The sequence below is a fragment of the Barbus barbus genome (genome assembly GCF_936440315.1).
Source record: "Barbus barbus genome assembly, chromosome: 14".
Taxonomy (NCBI): Eukaryota; Metazoa; Chordata; class Actinopteri; order Cypriniformes; family Cyprinidae; genus Barbus; species Barbus barbus.
This window is the reverse complement of record NC_136742.1, coordinates 3,623,017-3,642,836: the sequence shown is the minus strand read 5'-3', so window position 1 is coordinate 3,642,836 and position 19,820 is coordinate 3,623,017. Positions and strand designations below refer to the sequence as shown.

General features: G+C 40.4%; 1 protein-coding gene across 1 annotated transcript in view; it reads right to left on the bottom strand.

The window, feature by feature from the left end:
* Positions 1-19,820, bottom strand: part of LOC306879888 (mRNA-capping enzyme-like) — a 143,071-nt gene that overhangs the window by 110,769 nt on the left and 12,482 nt on the right. The window contains exon 5 of the mRNA XM_079433117.1: positions 2,668-2,743. Within this exon, the coding sequence (XP_079289243.1) occupies positions 2,668-2,743 (76 nt within the window). The remainder of the gene's footprint in view (positions 1-2,667; positions 2,744-19,820) is intronic.

Genomic DNA, 19,820 nt, shown 5'->3' with positions numbered 1-19,820 from the left:
TAACAGACAAGGCAATAGTGACCACGTAATAAAAACAGCTACTCACACTTGTGTTGCTAACATGACTGTCGGATCAAATATAGTCAGCAGAGCATCGTTCTGAAAATCCGGCGTCAAATTGAGCCTTGTTTGTAAACAAACCCGCAGTAAAATGAAGTGAACAAAGCTCCGCGTTCTTACCGAGTGGGCTGGAACTTCATCAAAAATAAAGTTCATCAAATTAAGTTTATCGCTTGGTTTCTGCGTAGACCTGCGTTTCTTGCTCTTGTCATTTACCTTCTATGTGCTCAAATCGGTGGGCGGGGCTAAACAGGCAGTTATGTAGAATCGGTGGGCGGGGCTAAACAGGCAGTGATGTAGAATCGGTGGGCGGGGCTAAATAGGCTGCGATGTGGAGGTGGTGGCCAGGGCTAAACGGGCAGTGATGTAGAATCGGTGGGTGGGGCTAAACAGGCAATTATGTAGAATCGGTGGGCGGGGCTAAACAGGCAGTGATGTAGAATCGGTGGGCGGGGCTAAATAGTCTGCGATGTGGAGGTGGTGGCCGGGGCTAAACGGGCAGTGATGTAGAATCGGTGGGCGGGGCTAAACAGGCAGTGATGTAGAATCGGTGGGCAGGGCTAAACAGGCAGTGATGTAGAATCGGTGGGTGGGGCTAAATAGGCTGCGATGTGGAGGTGGTGGGCGGGGCTAAACAGGCAGTGCTGTAGAATTGGTGGGCGGGGCTACACAGGCAGTGATGTAGAATTGGTGGGCGGGGCTAAATAGGCTGCGATGTGGAGGTGGTAGGTGGGGCTAAACAGGCAGCGATGTAGAATTGGTGGGCGGGGCTAAACAGACAGTGATGTAAAAGCAGGCGCTGATCTTCTGTGGAGGCGGGGCTTATCCACACTATTACATCATAGAGTAGAACATTCCACAAGCTGTGGTTTTGGCAGACTGCCTTCAATATAAGCTGCTTTTAGACTAACAAGAAAGTTTTGAGTTCTGAAACGTACAGGATGTTTTTACAGTACAATGACCTCTTATATGTCAAAAGATCAAGGCAATTTTGTTCTCTCAGTTAATGATCCCTTTAAAAGGTGATGAACATTTCAATAATCTAAAGAACTTTTTTCCAACTGCAAATAATCTTTTTTGTCCAATGGAAAGGTTTCATGAATGTTAAGATGCAAAAAAAAACACTTTGGTATTATAACAGGGCTGAAAATACAGCCTACTCTGTTTCCTGTGTCACAGACAGGTACTTTCAGTGCAGACAGCTTCATTGATCGGATTGTTTTTCAAGTTGCAATGCATTATAATCAGTGCAGACATGTTGGTTGTTTATGGCTGACCGGTGATATCACAACTTGCTGCATTAAAATAATTCAGCTAATGAGCAGTTACTGATGTGAGCAGCAGCAGCTTCCAATGGCTCATCTGATTCAGAGTCAGAACAATCTGTTTTATAGTTTTATTGTTTTGACAGATTTTGTTGCATAACGTGGAGCTGTTACTGCACTGATGTCAGATGCATTTATTTGTAAAGAATAATTTTCGATTTGTGTCCATCAGTCCAAACAGAAACAGAAAATCAAATGAGATGATGCCACTTTCATTTGTAAAGTACTTAATTTACTGGACTTTCAACAAAACTGGCATTACTATACGCTTATATAATGCATAGAACAATTTAGGGTTGATTTCCAGGAAAAATAACCATATGATATATGTACTCTACTGTTCAAATGTTTTTTTATTATTATTTGTTATTATTGATTTTCAAAAGTTTTTGAAAGAAGTATCTTCTGCTCACTAAGGCTGTTTTTATTTGATTAAAATACAGAAAATATTTACATTGTGAAATATTATTACTATTTAAAATACTGTTTTCTATATGAATATATTGTAAAATGTAATTTATTCCTGTGATGCGCAGCTGTATTTTCAGCATCATTACTCCAGTCTTCAGTGTCACATGATCTTCAGAAATCATAATAATATACTGATTTACTGCTCAAGAAACATTTCTGATTATTATCAATGATAAAAACAGCTGTGCTGCACAATATTTTTGTAGAAACCATCATACATCTGAAATAGAAATCTTTTGTAACATTAAAAACTTATTTATTGTCACTTTTGATCAATTTATTGCATGCTTACCAAATGATTGATTTCTTTAAAAAAAACAATGCTTGTGTATAAATTATAATTACTTATAATATCATGAATTCATGTTGAAATTTACATCTACTTTTTAGGTAGTGGCAGGTCATTTTGCTCATCATCCCTTATGGAAATTATATTTGTATGTAATTTGTGAGCAGTCTGAATTAAATGTGATGAGATAAAAGACAGTTTAAGAAAAATAAAAATAACTGCAAGAAAGCACCTTTCTATCATGTAGTCTTCGCAGGCTGCACAGAAATACTTCAGCACAAACTAAAGTCTCATGGACTTGTTTTTTAATAAAGGTAATGGTATGAATTAGCCAGTTGAATACTTTAGTTATTTTATATTAAGTGCTATTTTAAGCAATGAATAGTGTGTGCAAAGAGGGCCATTTTTGGTTTACTTGACTTGGCATTTTCCATCTAGTGTGGCTGGTGGGCAAAAAAGAAAGTCTATTTTGTGCCCGCCTATGTGTGCTGATTGGGTGAGTGCTCATGTGTGCTATCTAACCTCCAGTCCATTTTCTCCACCAGGTAGGCACATATTAAAAAGCCGGTGCGGTTGAAGCCATGCGTGCAGTGAACGCCTGCGGGAGACAGAACACAAGAGTGACTTCAACACAACTGATTCCCACATTATTCACCCGCCAAACCAGTCATTCTGGACACATGAACCATTTTCATCCTTCACTGAAATCAATATCATCATTTTTAGTTATTTATGCAGTCTGTGACCACTGGCCTTCGGAGTGATGCAGTGGGAACTGATGACAGAAGCAAGCCCATCATTTGTGGACTCACCGATACATGTATTAAATATGCAGCGCTGAGTGCTGAACTCTGGTCAAGCCAGCCGCAGCTTGCAAATTGCTGTGTGAACTTATTAAGATAATTACAGTCATCAGCAGGAAGTGCGGAGAGACGTGCTTTCCGAGCGTTTCTTTCACAGAGCTGGCCTTTTGTTTCGAGTTTGCCGCTTTTGCATCAGGCTAATAATCAAAGAGTGATGAAAAACAGCGAGATGCAAAGGCCAAAGTCGTCCATATAACACACATAGTAATAGAGTCACAATATTCTGGAACTGACGATAAACATGATATTTAAAAAAACAGAAAGCAACTATGCAGTTTTGTGACTTTTTGTGAGCCTCCAACAGTTAAGTGAGTGGATTTCACTTTCGTAAATATACACTGCCGCTCAAAAGTTTGGGATCGGTAAGATTTTTTATGTTCTCAGTAAGAGTCTCTTCTGCTCATCAAGGCTGTATTTATTTGATCAAAAATACAGAAAAAACTGTAATATTGTGAAATCTTATTGCAATTTCTAATAATGGTTTCCTATTTTAATATACTTTAAAATAGAATTTATTTCTGTGATGCGCAGCTGTATTTTCAGCATCATTACTCCAGTCTTCAGTCACATGATCTTCAGAAATCAATCTAATATACTGATTTATTATGAGTGCTGAAACTGTTGTGCTGCTTCATAGTTTTTTGGAACATGTGCTACTTTTTTCTTTGATTCTTTGATGAATACAAAGTTAAAAAGAGCAGCATTTGTTCAAAATAGAAATCTTTTCTAACTATATAAGTTTTTACTATGACTTTTTATTCATTTAACACATCCCTCCTGAATAAAAATATTAATTTCTTAAAAAAAAAAAGAAAGAACAAATGTACTTTTGAATAGCATTGTATATTGTAACACAAAATTTCTGTTTTAAATAAATGCTGTTTTTTTAACTTTTTATTAATCAGAGAATCCTAAAAAAGGGTACCAAAAAAAAAGAAGCAGTACAACGGCTTCCAACACTGATAATAAATCAGTATATTAGAATGATTTCTGAAGATCATGTGACACTGAACACTGGAGTAATGATGCTGCGCATCACAGAAATAAATTATTTTTATTAAATTACAATAATATTTTTTTTTCTGTACATACTTTAAATATTGATATTGTGTTAATACTAGACACACCACAATACTGTAAATAATCCAGTGCTAGTTCACACTCCAACACCGCAGGTGGCAAACACATTTACATTTAGTCATTTAGCAGACGCTTTTATCCAAAGTGACTTACAAATGAGGACAATGGAAGCGATCAAAAGAAGAAAACTATAAAGAAGAACAGGAGCCACCACACAAACACAATGATGGACACAAGTGAGAATATCTGTGTGCACCAGAACAAAGTTGTTTAGATTGCATTAAAAGTTATAAAGATAAATTTGACTAATACCTTTTTTTTTCAAAATGTATACAGATATTGCAATATTACCTTTATGAATTATTTTGACCATGATAAATGTGTAGTGAAAATGACCTAGTTTGACAGTCCAAGCACATTATGTTTTGCTCTGGGTTTCAACAGTGACCCTTGAACCAGACTCTGCCTGTATTTCTCAACTTTCAGTTGCCAGTCTGTGGATATATACGTCAGTTGAGTTCTGAAATATTCTGACGCACAGCATTGGCTTGAACATTTTATGACTAATTGTAGTTATCTTACTAATTTTAACATTTCACTACACTGACTGTCAGTTATCATGGAAGGGTCCATTCACACAAAACATGTTATTTGAGCAGTGGAATTAAAACAATTGCAATGTATTTGAACTTGATCGGTGCATTTTCAGAAGCTGCAAAAGATGTGAGATCTAGTGCAGTTTTACTTGCTGTAGAAAACCAATAGAAAAGCAGTGCAGTGACATGCAAAAACAGCTTCAAACTGTGCTTCTACAGACGCTGAAAAATGAAGCATGACATTCACCCCGTGTCGAGGCAAAAGCAAACAAAGCCCATTCGGATCTGCTCTGGATGTGAACCGCCGACAGTAAACAGATGCTCCATGCTATTTCTGACATACAGGCAAAATAGGTACGGAAAGATCAGATCTTTCTGAAAGGCAGCATCAATCATGATTTACAGAGCTTTGCTTCTCATGTATGCAGTGCTGTCATTCTCATCCTAATGAACAATCTTCAGTTCATCCACATCAGAGAGACCAACACACCAGTTGATGACACCTGATTGAGGAAATGAACACAGACAGTAAGCGGTGCTTGATTTGTAACAGCAGTGATCTGATCCGCCAGCGGCGGAAATCACCGGTTCGCAATTTTCCAAAAAGTAAAGCAACATCTCTGGTCCTGTCGATGCTGATCACTGCTCACTATGTATGATAAAAACACATGATATTGACACGGCTCATACTCTCTTACAAGCAGCGTTATTTTAGTATCATTGAGATGCTATTATACAGTGTTGGGTGCAACGCATCCATAACTACATCACATTACAGAATTTGAACTCATACTAAAACATACTAAAATATGAGGATTAGGTGTTCCCTTTTGTCACTAACGAAACAATAATGATGTGTTTCGGTCGTGACTGTTTTTAGTTACTTTTGAACCTAGCTCAAAGATGCTAATCAGCACATGGCTAGCTAGCACAGTTCTGAACAGTGGTACACTTATACAAACTAAATGTTATGGATTAACGCCCAAAAAAAGTGTGCTTCATTTCAGAAAAGGGTGTACGGTAGTGACATCCCTTAAAGTTACACACAGATTGTTCAGAGAGACCTATCTACTCACACTTTGTAGCGATAGAGAGGAATATTTCCTGATCATAAATGTATGGGTTTAGTTCAAATCAGTCTCGGCCAATATAAAACATACACCGTTTCGGCAGTGACAAAAATAGCTGGAAACTACACAAAGAAAATATAAAATAAGATTTTTTTTTTAAACTTCACTTTTTTTTAAAGAATCAAAAAGATACTTTTAAAAACAACAATGGAAAAAAATACAAAAATTATTTTAATATTTTCAAAAGTTGAAATTTAGGGGTTAGGGTTCAGGACAGCCACCTCCCAACTGAAAGTATCCAATAAATGATGATTTTACATATATTAAGCTTACTAATATTTTAAATATTATTGTGGATTTCAATAGATAATAGAAGAATCTAAGACTTGAATACTTAAATGCTTTTTAAATGAGTTTTTTGGTTGTGGGACAGCAGTTTTCTGTAGAATGGCCCATATCTAGTTTTTCTGTGATTGCCAAAGGCAAGGCATCACTCTTCTTCTTCTTCTTCTTCTGGACAAAACTTCGCTTCGCTGCTACTCCTGCACTGTTTGTCACAGACCCATGAATGAGGTGTCAAATCATGCGGCATATTGAGGAGAGGTGTGCTATATCTTTCATAAGTAATTGAGTGTACGATGTTCGTCTGGTGGACGAAAAAATTGGGGCGAAAAAGTCCCATAGACTTAACCTTGGCACAAAATTAGTGAGATTATATCTTTGGATCAGGAGGTCACAGAGACTTGGGGAAGACATGACAACTTCATAGCTATGCCCTAGCAACCACTTACAGCGCCCTAGCAACCGTAAAAGGACATTAACACACAATTTTTCAGCACCATAACATTGTAGAAACATGGCGTTGGGCTCTGTTGATTCAGACTGTCAAATAGTCTTTAAATACCATCCCATAAACTGTATAGCCACACCATAGCAACCATTTAGAGTACCTTAGCAACTGAACAAACATGAATAAGCAATTTCTCAGCACCAGAAAGTGGTATAGATATGGCGGTGGCCTCTTTTGTTTGGGCTGAAAAACCAGTCTGTAAGTATCACCATGGCGACTGTGCAGCTACACCCTAGCAACCATATAGAGCACCCTAGCAACCGTATAGCAACATAAAGAAGCCATATCTCAGCTCCACAACATCATACAGACATGGGAGTTGGCTCTACAATCATGCTGAAGGCTCGACTGACGCCCTAGTGCCGAGTTTTGCCATGGCAAGCACCACTCACATTTTCTTCAGGAAATGTACATTCTAGTTTAATATTTATTATTATAACATTTATTTTAGTATATTAAGTCAAACTAAATGAAAATGAGAAATATTGCCTTGGCAACAATTTAAAGTGTATATAATTTTTTAAGAATTGTTCTCTCCAAATATATATATATATATATATATATATATATATATATATATATATATATATATATTTTTTTTTTTTTTTATATATATTTTATTTCATGTAACAAATGTTTTTTTTTTTTTATGGTTTTACTTTTAATTAGCAAAATTTTACAATATTTCAGACAGTATTTTAGTCAATAACACTACTTAGGTCTCTCAACTCAAACCAAATGCAATGTTGGATGGGTTGTACTGTTCTGTTCTGTTCTGTGTGTGTGTGTGTGTGTGTGTGTGTAGCGTTTGTCAAGGCACTGCTGAATGAACCCAATGATGGAGGGATTTTTTTTTTTAAAAAGCGCCCATCAATTGTAATGCATGTGTTCAGTCATCAATCTGCTAGAGCTGCGTTCAGCCCACTGTCAGTGGTTGTGAACAGCGCAAACTATTGCAAACAAAAACACAAAGCTTGTACAAAATGATATGCAAATTGTTCTGCAGACCCCCATCTTCCTGCACTGCAGTTTGAAAGACTCAACAATGCTTAAAGAGCTCAGCTACGGTTGCATACACTGAATTAAATTTCATGTCTTAGGCTAATTGAACACATAATGAATTCTAAAATACATCAGGACATGAGGCAAGTGTAAAGTCAACTGAATTTGAGTGACGTGACAGGAAAAAACCCAAAGCACAGGAGTAAACCACCAGAAGAAAGTACACCTTCTGGAGTCACAGTCCTGACCTCAACCCAGATATGGCATGAACTCAAGAGAGCAATTCTATCCAAAGAATATTGCAGAAGCAATGGTTTGTAATAAGAAATGGTGCAAAAGTCCTCCTGAATGTTGTAAATGTCTGAGCTGCAATTACAGGAAACGCTTGGTGGAGGTTATTGCTGTCAAAAGGATGGTCAATAATTTATTAAATCTAAGGTTCACATAGCTACAATAACTGTTCAAAAGGTTTTTTGTTTGTTTGTTCGTTTTTATGCATTTTTTTAATGCACACTCAAGGATGCATTAAATCAAAGAGATTGTTCTTTCTATTCACCAATGGGAAAAAAAGGAAGAAAGAAAAAAAAGTTGCGGTTTCCACAAAATATGAAGCAGCACAACTGTTTTTATCATTGACAATAATCAGAAATGTTTCTTAAGCAGCAAATCAGCATATTAGAATGATTTCTGAAGGATCATGTGACACTGAAGACTGGAGTAATGATGCTGAAAATTACATTTTACAGTATAATCATAAAAAAAAAAACTTATTTAAAATTTTAATAATATTTCACAGTATTACAGTTTTTACTGTATTTTTGATCAAATAAATGAATCCTTGGTGAGCAGAAGCAATTTCCTTAAAAAAAAAAACATTTAAAAAATCTTACCAACCCTAAACCTACACAAACGTTTGACCAGTCAGTGTGATCAAGAAATATGTAAAAGCAATGTTGGTGTTATTTGACTGTCTGACTGTTTAAGGTTGTAACGCAAGTCCTATATAAAGCCCTCCCTACATCTACCCTAACCCTAGATACTTTATTTTCAAATTTCCTTCATTTTTATTTAAAATAAATGCTTTTCTGATGCGATATGAGATTTGAAAAGGGAGAAAAGTTCGGCAAAAAGCGGGATCGAACTCGGGTCAATCGCGTCAAAAAGCACACTCCTTACCATCTACTCCACTGAAACTGATACTGAATGAACATCTTATTTTAGTGTTGACTAACTCAATCACACGTTGGTGGGCGGAGTTAGTGTAAATAGCTTTTGCCAACAAGGTGGGCTATTTGTACTTAAATAGACACTCCGTAATTTTTTCCCAACTCTATTTATCTATTGGTTGACATTAACCAATAGCCAACACAGTCGGAAAGGTTAGATGAAAAGAAGAGCCATTTCAGAGGTAGTACAAGTTATTACATTTTGATGAAAAATTACAAAGACATACACTTCTGTCTTTGCAATAACATGCACTGATGAAACGTTTCCAATAACACCAGAAACATACATCATATTCAACATATTTTCTCTATATATTTATTCCCCCAGGAGTGAAACAGCTCTTTCATCTGGTCAGAATTAATTTCATACATTTTCCTCATAACCTGATAAAGTGTCTTTTTCAGTAAATCACAGCCAACAGGGTTTTCTTTTTTTTTTTTTCAAAAGTGGACGCAAGCCAAATGTCAAAGGAAGGCAAAATGAACAAACTCAACCGAGTGTAAAGTCTGTTAGCTGTTGATCAGCCTGCCTTCACATAAACATCACATTTATACTTACAATGACTCGACAAAGTATCAGCAAATGAGCTTTCTCATCAAAGCGTTCTCACATGGATGCCGCTTTATTGGGTATTTCTGGGATTATGTCCTCTGGACATAAAATAAAGATTTCATCAGAGGCAAACACGGCAAATACCACACATTCATCAGGGTGATTGTATATCACAGCCCACAGCTGTCCTAGTCGCTAGATAGTGATTGAACAAAAACTTTTATGCCGCACTGATGCAAACAGCGATTTCTAAGCCACTCCACAGATGGTCGACTCCATTGATGTCTGAGCTTTGACGGCCGACTGAGGGACTTTATGCGGTTTTTAAGTGTTATTTATACATCGGAAGATCTACTTCTGCACCTCTGAGGGGGTTCTGGCTTGCAGCATCATGGTGCGGCATGATAAAACTACCAAACACAACAGAACTGCACTGAAAGGGTTGAGGGAACAGCACTGGGGATTATGGGTTGTGATCTTCCATTAGCTGACAGAATGGAAACTGTCTGCTGCAGCATTAAGGTCAGAATAATCACCACAGACCCTGCACCACAATGTATATATACATATACATTTATACAGTGGTGTGAAAAAGTGTTGGCCCCCTTCCTGATTTTAATTTTTTTTGCATGTTTGTCACACTTTAATGTTTCAGATCATCAAACAAATTTAAATAATCAAAGATAACACAAGTAAACAAACATGCAGTTTTTGAATGAAGTTTTTTATTATGAAGGCCCTGTGTGAAAAAGTGCTTGCCCCCTAAACCTAATAACTGGTTGGGCCACACTTAGCAGCAACAACTGCAATCAAGCGTTTGTGATAACTTACAATGAGTCTGTTACAGCGCTGTGGAGGAGTTTTGGCCCACTCATCTTGGCAGAATTGTTGTAATTCAGCCACATTAGAGGGTTTTCGAGCATGAACCGCCTTTTTAAGGTCATGCCACAGCATCTCAATAGGATTCAGGTCAGGACTTTGACTAGGCCACTCCAAAGTCTTCAGCCATTCAGAGGTGGATTTGCTGGTGTGTTTTGGATCATTGTCCTGCTGCAGAACCCAAGTTTGCTTCAGCTTGAGGTCACGAACAGATGGCCGGACATTGTCCTTCAGGATTTTTTGGTAGACAGCTTCCATTTATCACAGCAAGTCTTCCAGGTCCTGAAGCAGCAAAACAGCCCCAGACCATCACACTACCACCACCATATTTTACTGTTGGTATGATGTTCTTTTTCTGAAATGCTGTGTTACTTTTACGCCAGATGTAATGGGACACACACCTTCCAAAAAGTTCAACTTTTGTCTCGTCAGTCCACAGAGTATTTTCCCAAAAGTCTTGGGGATCATCAAGATGTTTTCTGGCAAAACTGAGGCAAGCCTTTATGTTCTTTTTACTCAGCAGCGGTTTTCGTCTTGGAACTCTTTTCCACGCAGGGCCATGTGGGTTTGGATTTTGTTTTCCAGTCATAAAAAAAACCTTCATTTAAAAACTGCATGTTGTGTTTACTTGTTATCTCTGATTAATATTTAAATTTGTTTGATGATCTGAAACATTAAAGTGTGACAAACATGCAAAAAAATAAAAAAATCAGGAAGGGGGCCAACACTTTTTCACACCATATATATATATATATATATATATATATATATATACACAGTGCCCTCCAAAAGTTTTTGAACAGAAAAGACAAAATTGCTCTGTTGGCTGTGGAGTCAAGACATTTGCAAATATGATTAAAAGATGAATATGAGACAAAACTACAGAATGCCACATTTTATTATTGGGTGATTCAACACATAGATGTTTTACCAGCTAAGAAGTTCAGCACTTTCAGGGTTTCATCCCTCTATCTGATGTGAGCATAAGTATTGGAGCAGTTGCCTCACAGGTCTTTCTAAGTGATCAGCTGTGTCCTGTTGCATTAATTCTTCAGATATTAAAAGCAGGGAATGTGTCGTATCAGTTATATCCATTACTTCTGTATTCTGAATCTTGCATTCGATGATGACACACACAAACCAGGATGAAGATGAGGGAGCTGACTTTGAGAGAAAAGCAAGCAATTTGGATGCTAAAAGAAAAAAGGAAGTCAGCTAGAGCTCTAGCAAAAACAAAGGGCATGGAGAAATCAAGAGTTTGGAAACCACCAGCGACACCAGCAACCAGCAACGACCTGATCGGCTGAGAAAACAACAGTAGTTGATGACAGACAAATCATAAAAGCTGTGAAAATGAATCCTAAAAGACGTGCCTGTAAAATCACCAGCAACTTCCAGAAAGCTGGGGTGATGCTCTGACAATCTACTGTCCTCAGGAGGCTTTGACACAGAATTACAGATGCTACACAGCAAGATGCAAACCTCTGACCAGCACCAGAAATAGAAAGACAAGATTAGAGTTTGCAAAAAAGCACAAAAGTGAGGCAGAAGAGTTTTGGAACTGTGTTTATGGGCCGATGAGACAAAGATGAACCTTCATCTAAGTGATGGGAAAGCAAAAATGTGGAGAAAAAAAGGGAACTGCAATGATCCCAAGCATACAGCCTCATCTGTAAAGCATGGTGGAGGTGGTGTCATGGCATGGGCATGCATGGCTGTCTCTGGAACAGGCCCTCTCAACTTTACTGATGACTTAATGTATGATGACAGTAGCAGAATGAATTTGGAAGGGTACAAAACCATCTTGCCTACCAATATTCAAGAAAATGACACCAGATTCATTGGGAAGTGCTTCATATTGCATCAGGACAATGACCCAAAACACCCTGCCAGTTCAGTCAAGGAATTTATAAGAGCAAAGAAATGGAAAGTCTTAGATTGCCCAAGTCGATCTCCAGATTTAAATCTGATTGAACATGAATTTCACCAGCTGGAGAGGAGAGTAAAGGCAGAAACTCCCCAAAACAAGCAACAATTGGAATTGGCTGCATTAAAGGCTGGGAAAAGTATTTCAAAGGATGAGACCAAGAGTCTGGTGATGTCTATGGGTCACAGACTCACTGCTGTGATTGTGCGCATGGGATCTGCAACTAAATAATAGCTTTTAATATTTTATATCTGCCTTATGTTCAACTGTCCCAATACTCATGCTCACATCAGATAGAGGGATGAATCTCTAAAAGTGCTGTTCTTTTTATCTGGTAAAATATCTATGTGTTGAAACGGCTAATAATAAAATGTGGCATTCTGTAGTTTTGTCTCATATTCATCTTTTAATCATATCATATTTGCAAATGTCTTGACTCCACAGCCAACAGAGCAATTTTGTCTTTACTGCTACAATACTTATGGAGGGCACTATATATACATATATATACACACACATATATATATATATATATACACACACACATATATATATATATACACACACACACATATATATATATACACACACACACACATATATATATATATATATATATATATATACATATATATATATATATATATATATATATATATATATATATATATATATATATATATATATATATATATACATACATATACATACATATATATATATATATATATATATATATATATTAGTGTTGTCAAACTATTAATCACATCCAAAATAATAGTTATTGTTTACATAATGTGTGTGTACTGTGTATATTAATGCATATATAAAGACACACATACAACATATATTTTGAAAATATTTACATGTATATATTTATATTCATATAAATTATATCATATATAAATATGTTTAATATATAAACGTAACATGTTTTTATTAAATTTGCATGCATGTGTGTGTATTTATATATACATAATAAAAATATACAGTACACACACATTATGTAAACAATAAACTTATTTTATTTCGCAATTAATAGTTCGACAGCATTATTATATATTATATATATAAGATTAAAAAGCAGGGAGCTGTGGTTGCCAGAAATAGTAAAAAATACTGTTTCAGGTGTCATTGGGTGGCATATTTTTTGGTGTCGGTATTTGACATTTATATTTCTTTATATTTAATTTAGTAATACATTTTACTTAAACTATCAAATTCCGTTGTACCTTAAAAAACGTACTAATAACCATTATAAAAACAATAGGTGATAGAAAGCCACATGATAGTTTTTCATAAGTGGCCTGACCATAAAAATGGAAATAAATAAATGGCAAACAAACAAAACACTAAAATAATGCGATAAACATTAACTAAAAATAACTAAAAATGTCAAAAGAAAACAAAAATCACCCTAATGTACTGATAATAAAAATAAGAAGAAAGTAAAGTAAATATTTATATATAATTATGCGTGATGTGTCATGCATTTCTGGGATCTTTTACTTGCAAAAACATAAATGTGACGAATGAAGATATTCATTATGTATTTGATATTTGGCTGATATGTGATCCAGAACAAATCCACACACACTCACCTCACCATTCTTTCTCAAGCATGAGATTATGGCCACTGGAGCATCAATTATTAGTCTTTGTAAAGTGTTCATCATGACAATGGTTCATGAAATAAAATGCTTATACTGATTTGTTAAAAAAAAAAAAACTTGAAATGTTAGCATTACTGGTCAGACGCATTATATCCTGCACGTGGATTAATGCACAAGACTGTACAAGTGGGGCAAAAGGCTCTTTGAAACAGAAATGTCATTAGTCAACTCGTATTAGCAACCCTAGCAGCAGTTGTTCATGGCAATTGTTTAATGTTGTGAACAGTTTTTTGGCTAATTGAAGCGTACGCTACTCTTCCCCAGCGTCACACTTCATTTCACACTCCCACAGCGCTTCACAAGTCATGTGACAATCTGAAATACCTACACCATCCTACAACTGATGAAACCACGCCAAACATAAAACGCATTCAGCTTCCTAAGAATAAACTACCTGAAATTCATTCATTACGGATGTAAAATTACCGTGGAATGATTGTGATCTCTGTCAACACAACACACTGCATGTTGATCTTAAAAAAACATAGCCTTATGCTTAAATGCCTGAAATTAGTTTCAATTCACCACAAGATCAAAATCGACAATTCTTAATTTAATTGAATATTGAAGCTGTTAGAAATCATTTCTGTGCACATTATAAAAGTGCCCCTATTATGGGTAATGAAAGGTTCATATTTTGGTTTTGGGAGTCATGCATGCAAGGTCAAAAAACACTTTTATTGTCTTATAATATACATTTATTTTTACCTTATTTGCTCAACGACTCACAAACGATTCTCTCACGGATTCATTTTTCCAAACCCCTCTTTTGCGTGACGCTAAACAGCGGTGATTGGTCAATTGGTCTCATTTTCATCTCATCATGCCTGGTATGCAGTGCTGCTTTGTGTACAGCGTTACTGGGGAAACTGCTATTTTTACCGCTCCAAAAGTGGCACCTAGTGGCAAAGAATGAATTTGCATTTTCCTTCAGACCAACTGGAAAAGACCAACAAGTGGGTGGCAATATACTAATGTTTCATGTTGAGGTCAACATGAAACAGCTTGGGATTCGTTTTAAAAACGACTCGTTTCAATGAATCAGAGTCGACTCTTTCTTTTGACAGACAATAACTTTATACACGGAGCACTTTCAGATTTAAAACTTAGCAGGATGTTTTCATTCACTTAGAGCTGTCTTACACATGCATGAACGGTCATTTCCAAAAATCCAAAATAGGGACATTTAAAAAAAAAAAAAAATCCAATAACTTCAAAGTTCCCTGTCGATACTACACTCGTACTGCGTCGCTAGACGCTATGGGGAAAAACTCCTTTTTCTCCGAGGACTGAAGACTTTTTCAATCACGCAGTGTGACTGCACGGCCATTGGTTCGTGCAGTAATAAAAAACGAACCAATGGCTCGTCAGTGGTACTGCACGAGCCTATGGCGGCAAAGCCCGCCAGAGCCCGCCAGAAGGGGCGGGGTCATCTGGCTATATAAGCAGACGCTTCGCCATAGGAAAACAGATCAATTCTCCTTCAGCGACGACGATCATCCCTTCGCTGACACTCGAGACTGGAAGACGCTCGCCGTAGAAACGCCTCGCTGCGGATAGAAGCTGCCATTTCCTCTGCACCCTCTCGCTGCTCTGCCTGCTCTTCGAGCCGCTCCAGCGACCTGTGCAGATGCCAGCCTCGTCCCCTGCGGCCATCCGGTGAGTCTAAAATCAAATTTCTCTGAAAGAGCAAATTTCAAGCGACGTTGTTGCAAATGTCGCACTGCGAGAAGGGCAGTGAGCGCTTCGCCTCTGTGGGCAACGCCCACACAGACTGCGCGTTCATTGAGACAGAATGCTCACTCGAGTATGAGTCTCGCTCTTCTCCACTCGCTGGCCTTCTAGCAAGGCAGCTCCGCTCTTCCGTTTCTCCTCTCTCAGCAAGCTCGGAGAATGAAACGATAGGGCCACGGGGCTAAGTAACCGGTTTTGAGTGATCCCACGCCGGCTCAAGAGCCCGCGTGCTCACTCTTACCGCAGCGCTCTGATCCGCCAGTGTTTTTACACGTGAGAATCACCGCCCCTCGTTACATGAGCGGCTATATCCTCCTAGGCGGACCGGAGTAGAAGGCTATCTTTGACAGCTTTGCGTGTGCGTGTGAGTCGCTAAAGCTGCTCCCTCACAAACAGACTGCTTTCGTCGAAAGCCGCCCCTGATTCGCTCACTATAAGGCGCCACTGCCTTCCCCGCTTTCATGTTCCTTTTCTCCCAGACACCTCGGAGGAAGGAACACTTAACTTGCGGAGCGGAGCGATCAGGCTTGAGTGATTGCACGTCAGTTTATCTCGTGTGCTCACTTTAATCTGCCGGAGTGTGTTAAACACGCGAGGATCAGCGCTCCTCATCGCACTGAGTGGCACAATCCATTTATACAGATCTTACAATACTGCGCTGGTTGGCCCCGCCTTCCCCGCTCTCACTCTCTGGAAACTGAGAGATCGCGGGGCTGAGCGGGCAGGCTCGAGTGATTTTTGCGCGCTGGCATAGCCCCGCGTGTTTCACTCTGCACACAGCGCTTTGATCTGCCGGTGTGTTTGCACTAAGGATTAGCGCCTGGCGCAGCTCTTTGATCTGCTCGCGCTATTTTCACTATTAAGCTGTCCTTGCTGCCCTCGTCTGCTACGAACGGATCTGATGGGATGCGTGCATAAGTTTTTGATCTGCCAGGGTGTTAACACACAAAGATCATCAGCACCCCTCTTCTAATGAGTGGTTTGATCTTTTTAGGCAGATTGATAGAAAGGGCTGTCATTATGATTATCTCTGTCAGGTTCAGACTTTAGACCCCGCCCACGGGGGAGTTAACTGCTCTCCTGATGGAAGCATTGAGTCTAGCGCCGCGAAACGGCCTCTGTCACGCCTCTGAACACCCCGTTTAGCTCGGTGTGTCGACGGCAATGTGTTTGTGTACATACTGTTGTGAACTGGGCCCATTTATATAGCGCCCACACAGCCGATCACTACTATTGTGAGGAAAAATAAAACGCAAACATTTTCAAAGGAATAATTTTCTCTTAACAGGTGTGTCGAGTCCCCACACGGCGACTCGCCACCCAAAACGGCCTCTGTCGTGCCTCTGAACACCCCGTTTAGCTCGGTGTGTCGACGGCAATGTGTTTGTGTACATACTGTTGTGAACTGGGCCCATTTATATAGTGCCCACACAGCCGATCACTACTATAGTGAGGAAAAATAAAACGCAAACATTTTCAAAGGAATAATTTTCTCTTAACAGGTGTGTCGAGTCCCCACACGGCGACTCGCCACAAAAATTAATTCCAACACCCTTGCCACACGGGCCGAGGCCTGGCAGGCCATCCCCAGAGTGTCACAGTGGGTTCTGGGGATTATAGAAAGAGGTTATACACTTCAATTCGGTACAGCGGCAGGGTCCCCACCTTAGTGCGAAGCAGCAACGCTCACGTTCTGCGAGCCGAGGTGGAGAAATTGCTGGTGAAAGGAGCTATAGAAATAGTTCCCCCAGCTCAGAGCGAATCAGGCTTCTACAGCCGTTATTTCCTCGTCCCCAAAAAGGATGGCGGCCTCCGGCCCATCCTCGATCTCAGACGTCTGAACCGCGCCCTCATGAGACGGTCATTCAGAATGACTACATTGAAGCAGATCCTCTCGCAAATTCGCCCAGAGGACTGGTTCTTTTTGCTGGATCTGAAAGACGCTTATTTTCACATCCAGATAGCCCCCCCATCACAGACGATTCTTGAAATTCGCCTTCAAGGGTGTGGCTTATCAATACACGGTCCTGCCCTTCTGGCTGGCTCTAGCTCCCCGCAATCCATGTCCTGAATTACCTCGACGACTGGCTCATTCTAGCACAGTCAGAGGCAGAGCTGGTAGCACACAGGTCCCTCCTCCTCTTGGAGAACTTGGGACTCAGGATCAATTTAGCCAAGAGCTCCCTGTCCCCCAGCCAACGAACTTCGTTCCTGGGGACAGTTTTCGACTCCGCCCGCATGAAGGCGAAAGTCGCGCCAGATCGCGTTCTGGCCATACGGCAGCTCGTGGCTTCCTTCAAGATTGGAGCCCCCTACCCACTCAAATCGTTTCAAAGAATGCTGGGCCTCATGGCCTCCGCATCGCCAGTTCTTCGGTTGGGCCTTCTCAAGATGAGACCCCTTCAGTACTGGCTGAAACCTCTAATTCCGCCTCATGCGTGGCGTCATGGACGCATTCGTGTCAGGGTGAACCGGGCCTGCGTGTCAGCCCTGGTCCCCTGGAGGAACCTACGATGATTCGAACAAGGCGTGACAATGGGTTTGGTTTACAGAAGGAAGGTTGTTACAACAGATGCTTCCTACACAGGTTGTGGAGCTCTGTGCAATGGCAAACTGACCTTCGGCTCCTGGACGAACGCAGAAGGACAAATGCACATCAACTGCCTCGAAATGGAAGCAGTATGTCGAGCTCTTCAGTTCTTCCTGCCAGTCCTGAAAGGTCACCATGTGCTAGTCCGCTCGGACAGCATGACGATGGTGTCATACATAAATCGCCAGGGTGGGCTCACCTCGAAACGCCTTTTCGAGATGGCAGAGTGCCTCTTACTATGGGCACATCTCAACTTGCGTTCACTGAGAGCAGCTCATGTGCCCGGCATTCTGAACCAAGGAGCAGACATGCTCTCTCGGAACAATGTCCCCTCAGAGGAGTGGATGCTCCACCCACAGACGGTTCAAGAAATTTGGTGAATCTTTGGCAGGGCAGAGGTCGACCTCTTCGCCTCCAAAGACAACTCTCACTGCCAGATTTATTTTTCGAAGAGCGAGGACGCGTTGGCCCACGAATGGCCCAACCTCCTTCTTTACGCTTTTCCCCCGATCGCTTTGATTCCTCAGGTAATCAGGCGGATCAGGAAATGCAAGCACAAGGTGCTTCTATTGGCCCCACTCTGGAATAACCAGCTTTGGATCCTGGAGTTATCGCAGCTGCTAATAGCGGCTCCGTGGCCTATTCCCCTGAGGCGAGACCTCCTCTCCCAGGCGAACAGAACGATCTGGCACCCCCAGCTCAAGCTGTGGGACCTGCATCTATGGGCACTCGATGGGACTCTGTAGATCTCCCCGAGAATGTCCTGAACACCATTGAACAGGCTAGAGCCCCGTCTACGAGACGCCTCTACGCCTCTAAATGGTCGGTTTTCTCCGCCTGGTGTCAAGCCCGCGGTAAAGACCCGACAACATGTGACATATCAGTGATATTGTCATATCTACAGGAGCTGTTGGATAAGGGCCGCGCCCCTTCCACGCTCAAAGTCTACGTGGCAGCTATAGCAGCTTCTCACGCTCCTATAGCCGGACAGTCGGTGGGCCGGAACAACCTGGTTGTCCGTTTTCTGAGGGGATCTCGGAGGCTCAATCCGCCCCGACCCCTCACAGTCCCTGCATGGGACCTGCCCACGGTCCTGAGAGCCCTTAAGGGCCCTCCTTTTGAGCCACTACAATCTGCAAGCTTAAAAACACTGTCGTTCAAAACCGCTCTGCTACTAGCGCTAGCATCGGTAAAGCGAGTAGGTGACTTGCAGGCTCTCTCTGTAAACCCTGCCTGTCTTGAGTTTGGGCCTAACGACTAAGGTCGTCCTAAAACCAAAACACGGCTATGTCCCTATGGTGCTCTACACTCTGTTTAGAGCCCAGGTTATTACGCTCTCTGCGCTCCCCTCTTCTGAGGAGGACCAAGAGCTCAACCTTCTCTGCCCAGTCAGGGCATTGAGAATGTACATCGAGCGTTCCACGCCATTTAGGCAGGCGGAACAACTCTTTGTCTGCTTTGGCGGCCGCACCAAGGGGTCTCCGGTCACAAAGCACAGAATATCTCGATGGTTAGTTGACGCTATCGCACTAGCATACTCCTCCCTGGGCCTCCAGAGCCCCATTGGAGTGAGCGCTCATTCCACGAGAGGCGTGGCCTCTTCTTGGGGGTGGTCTAGTGGTGTGTCTATGG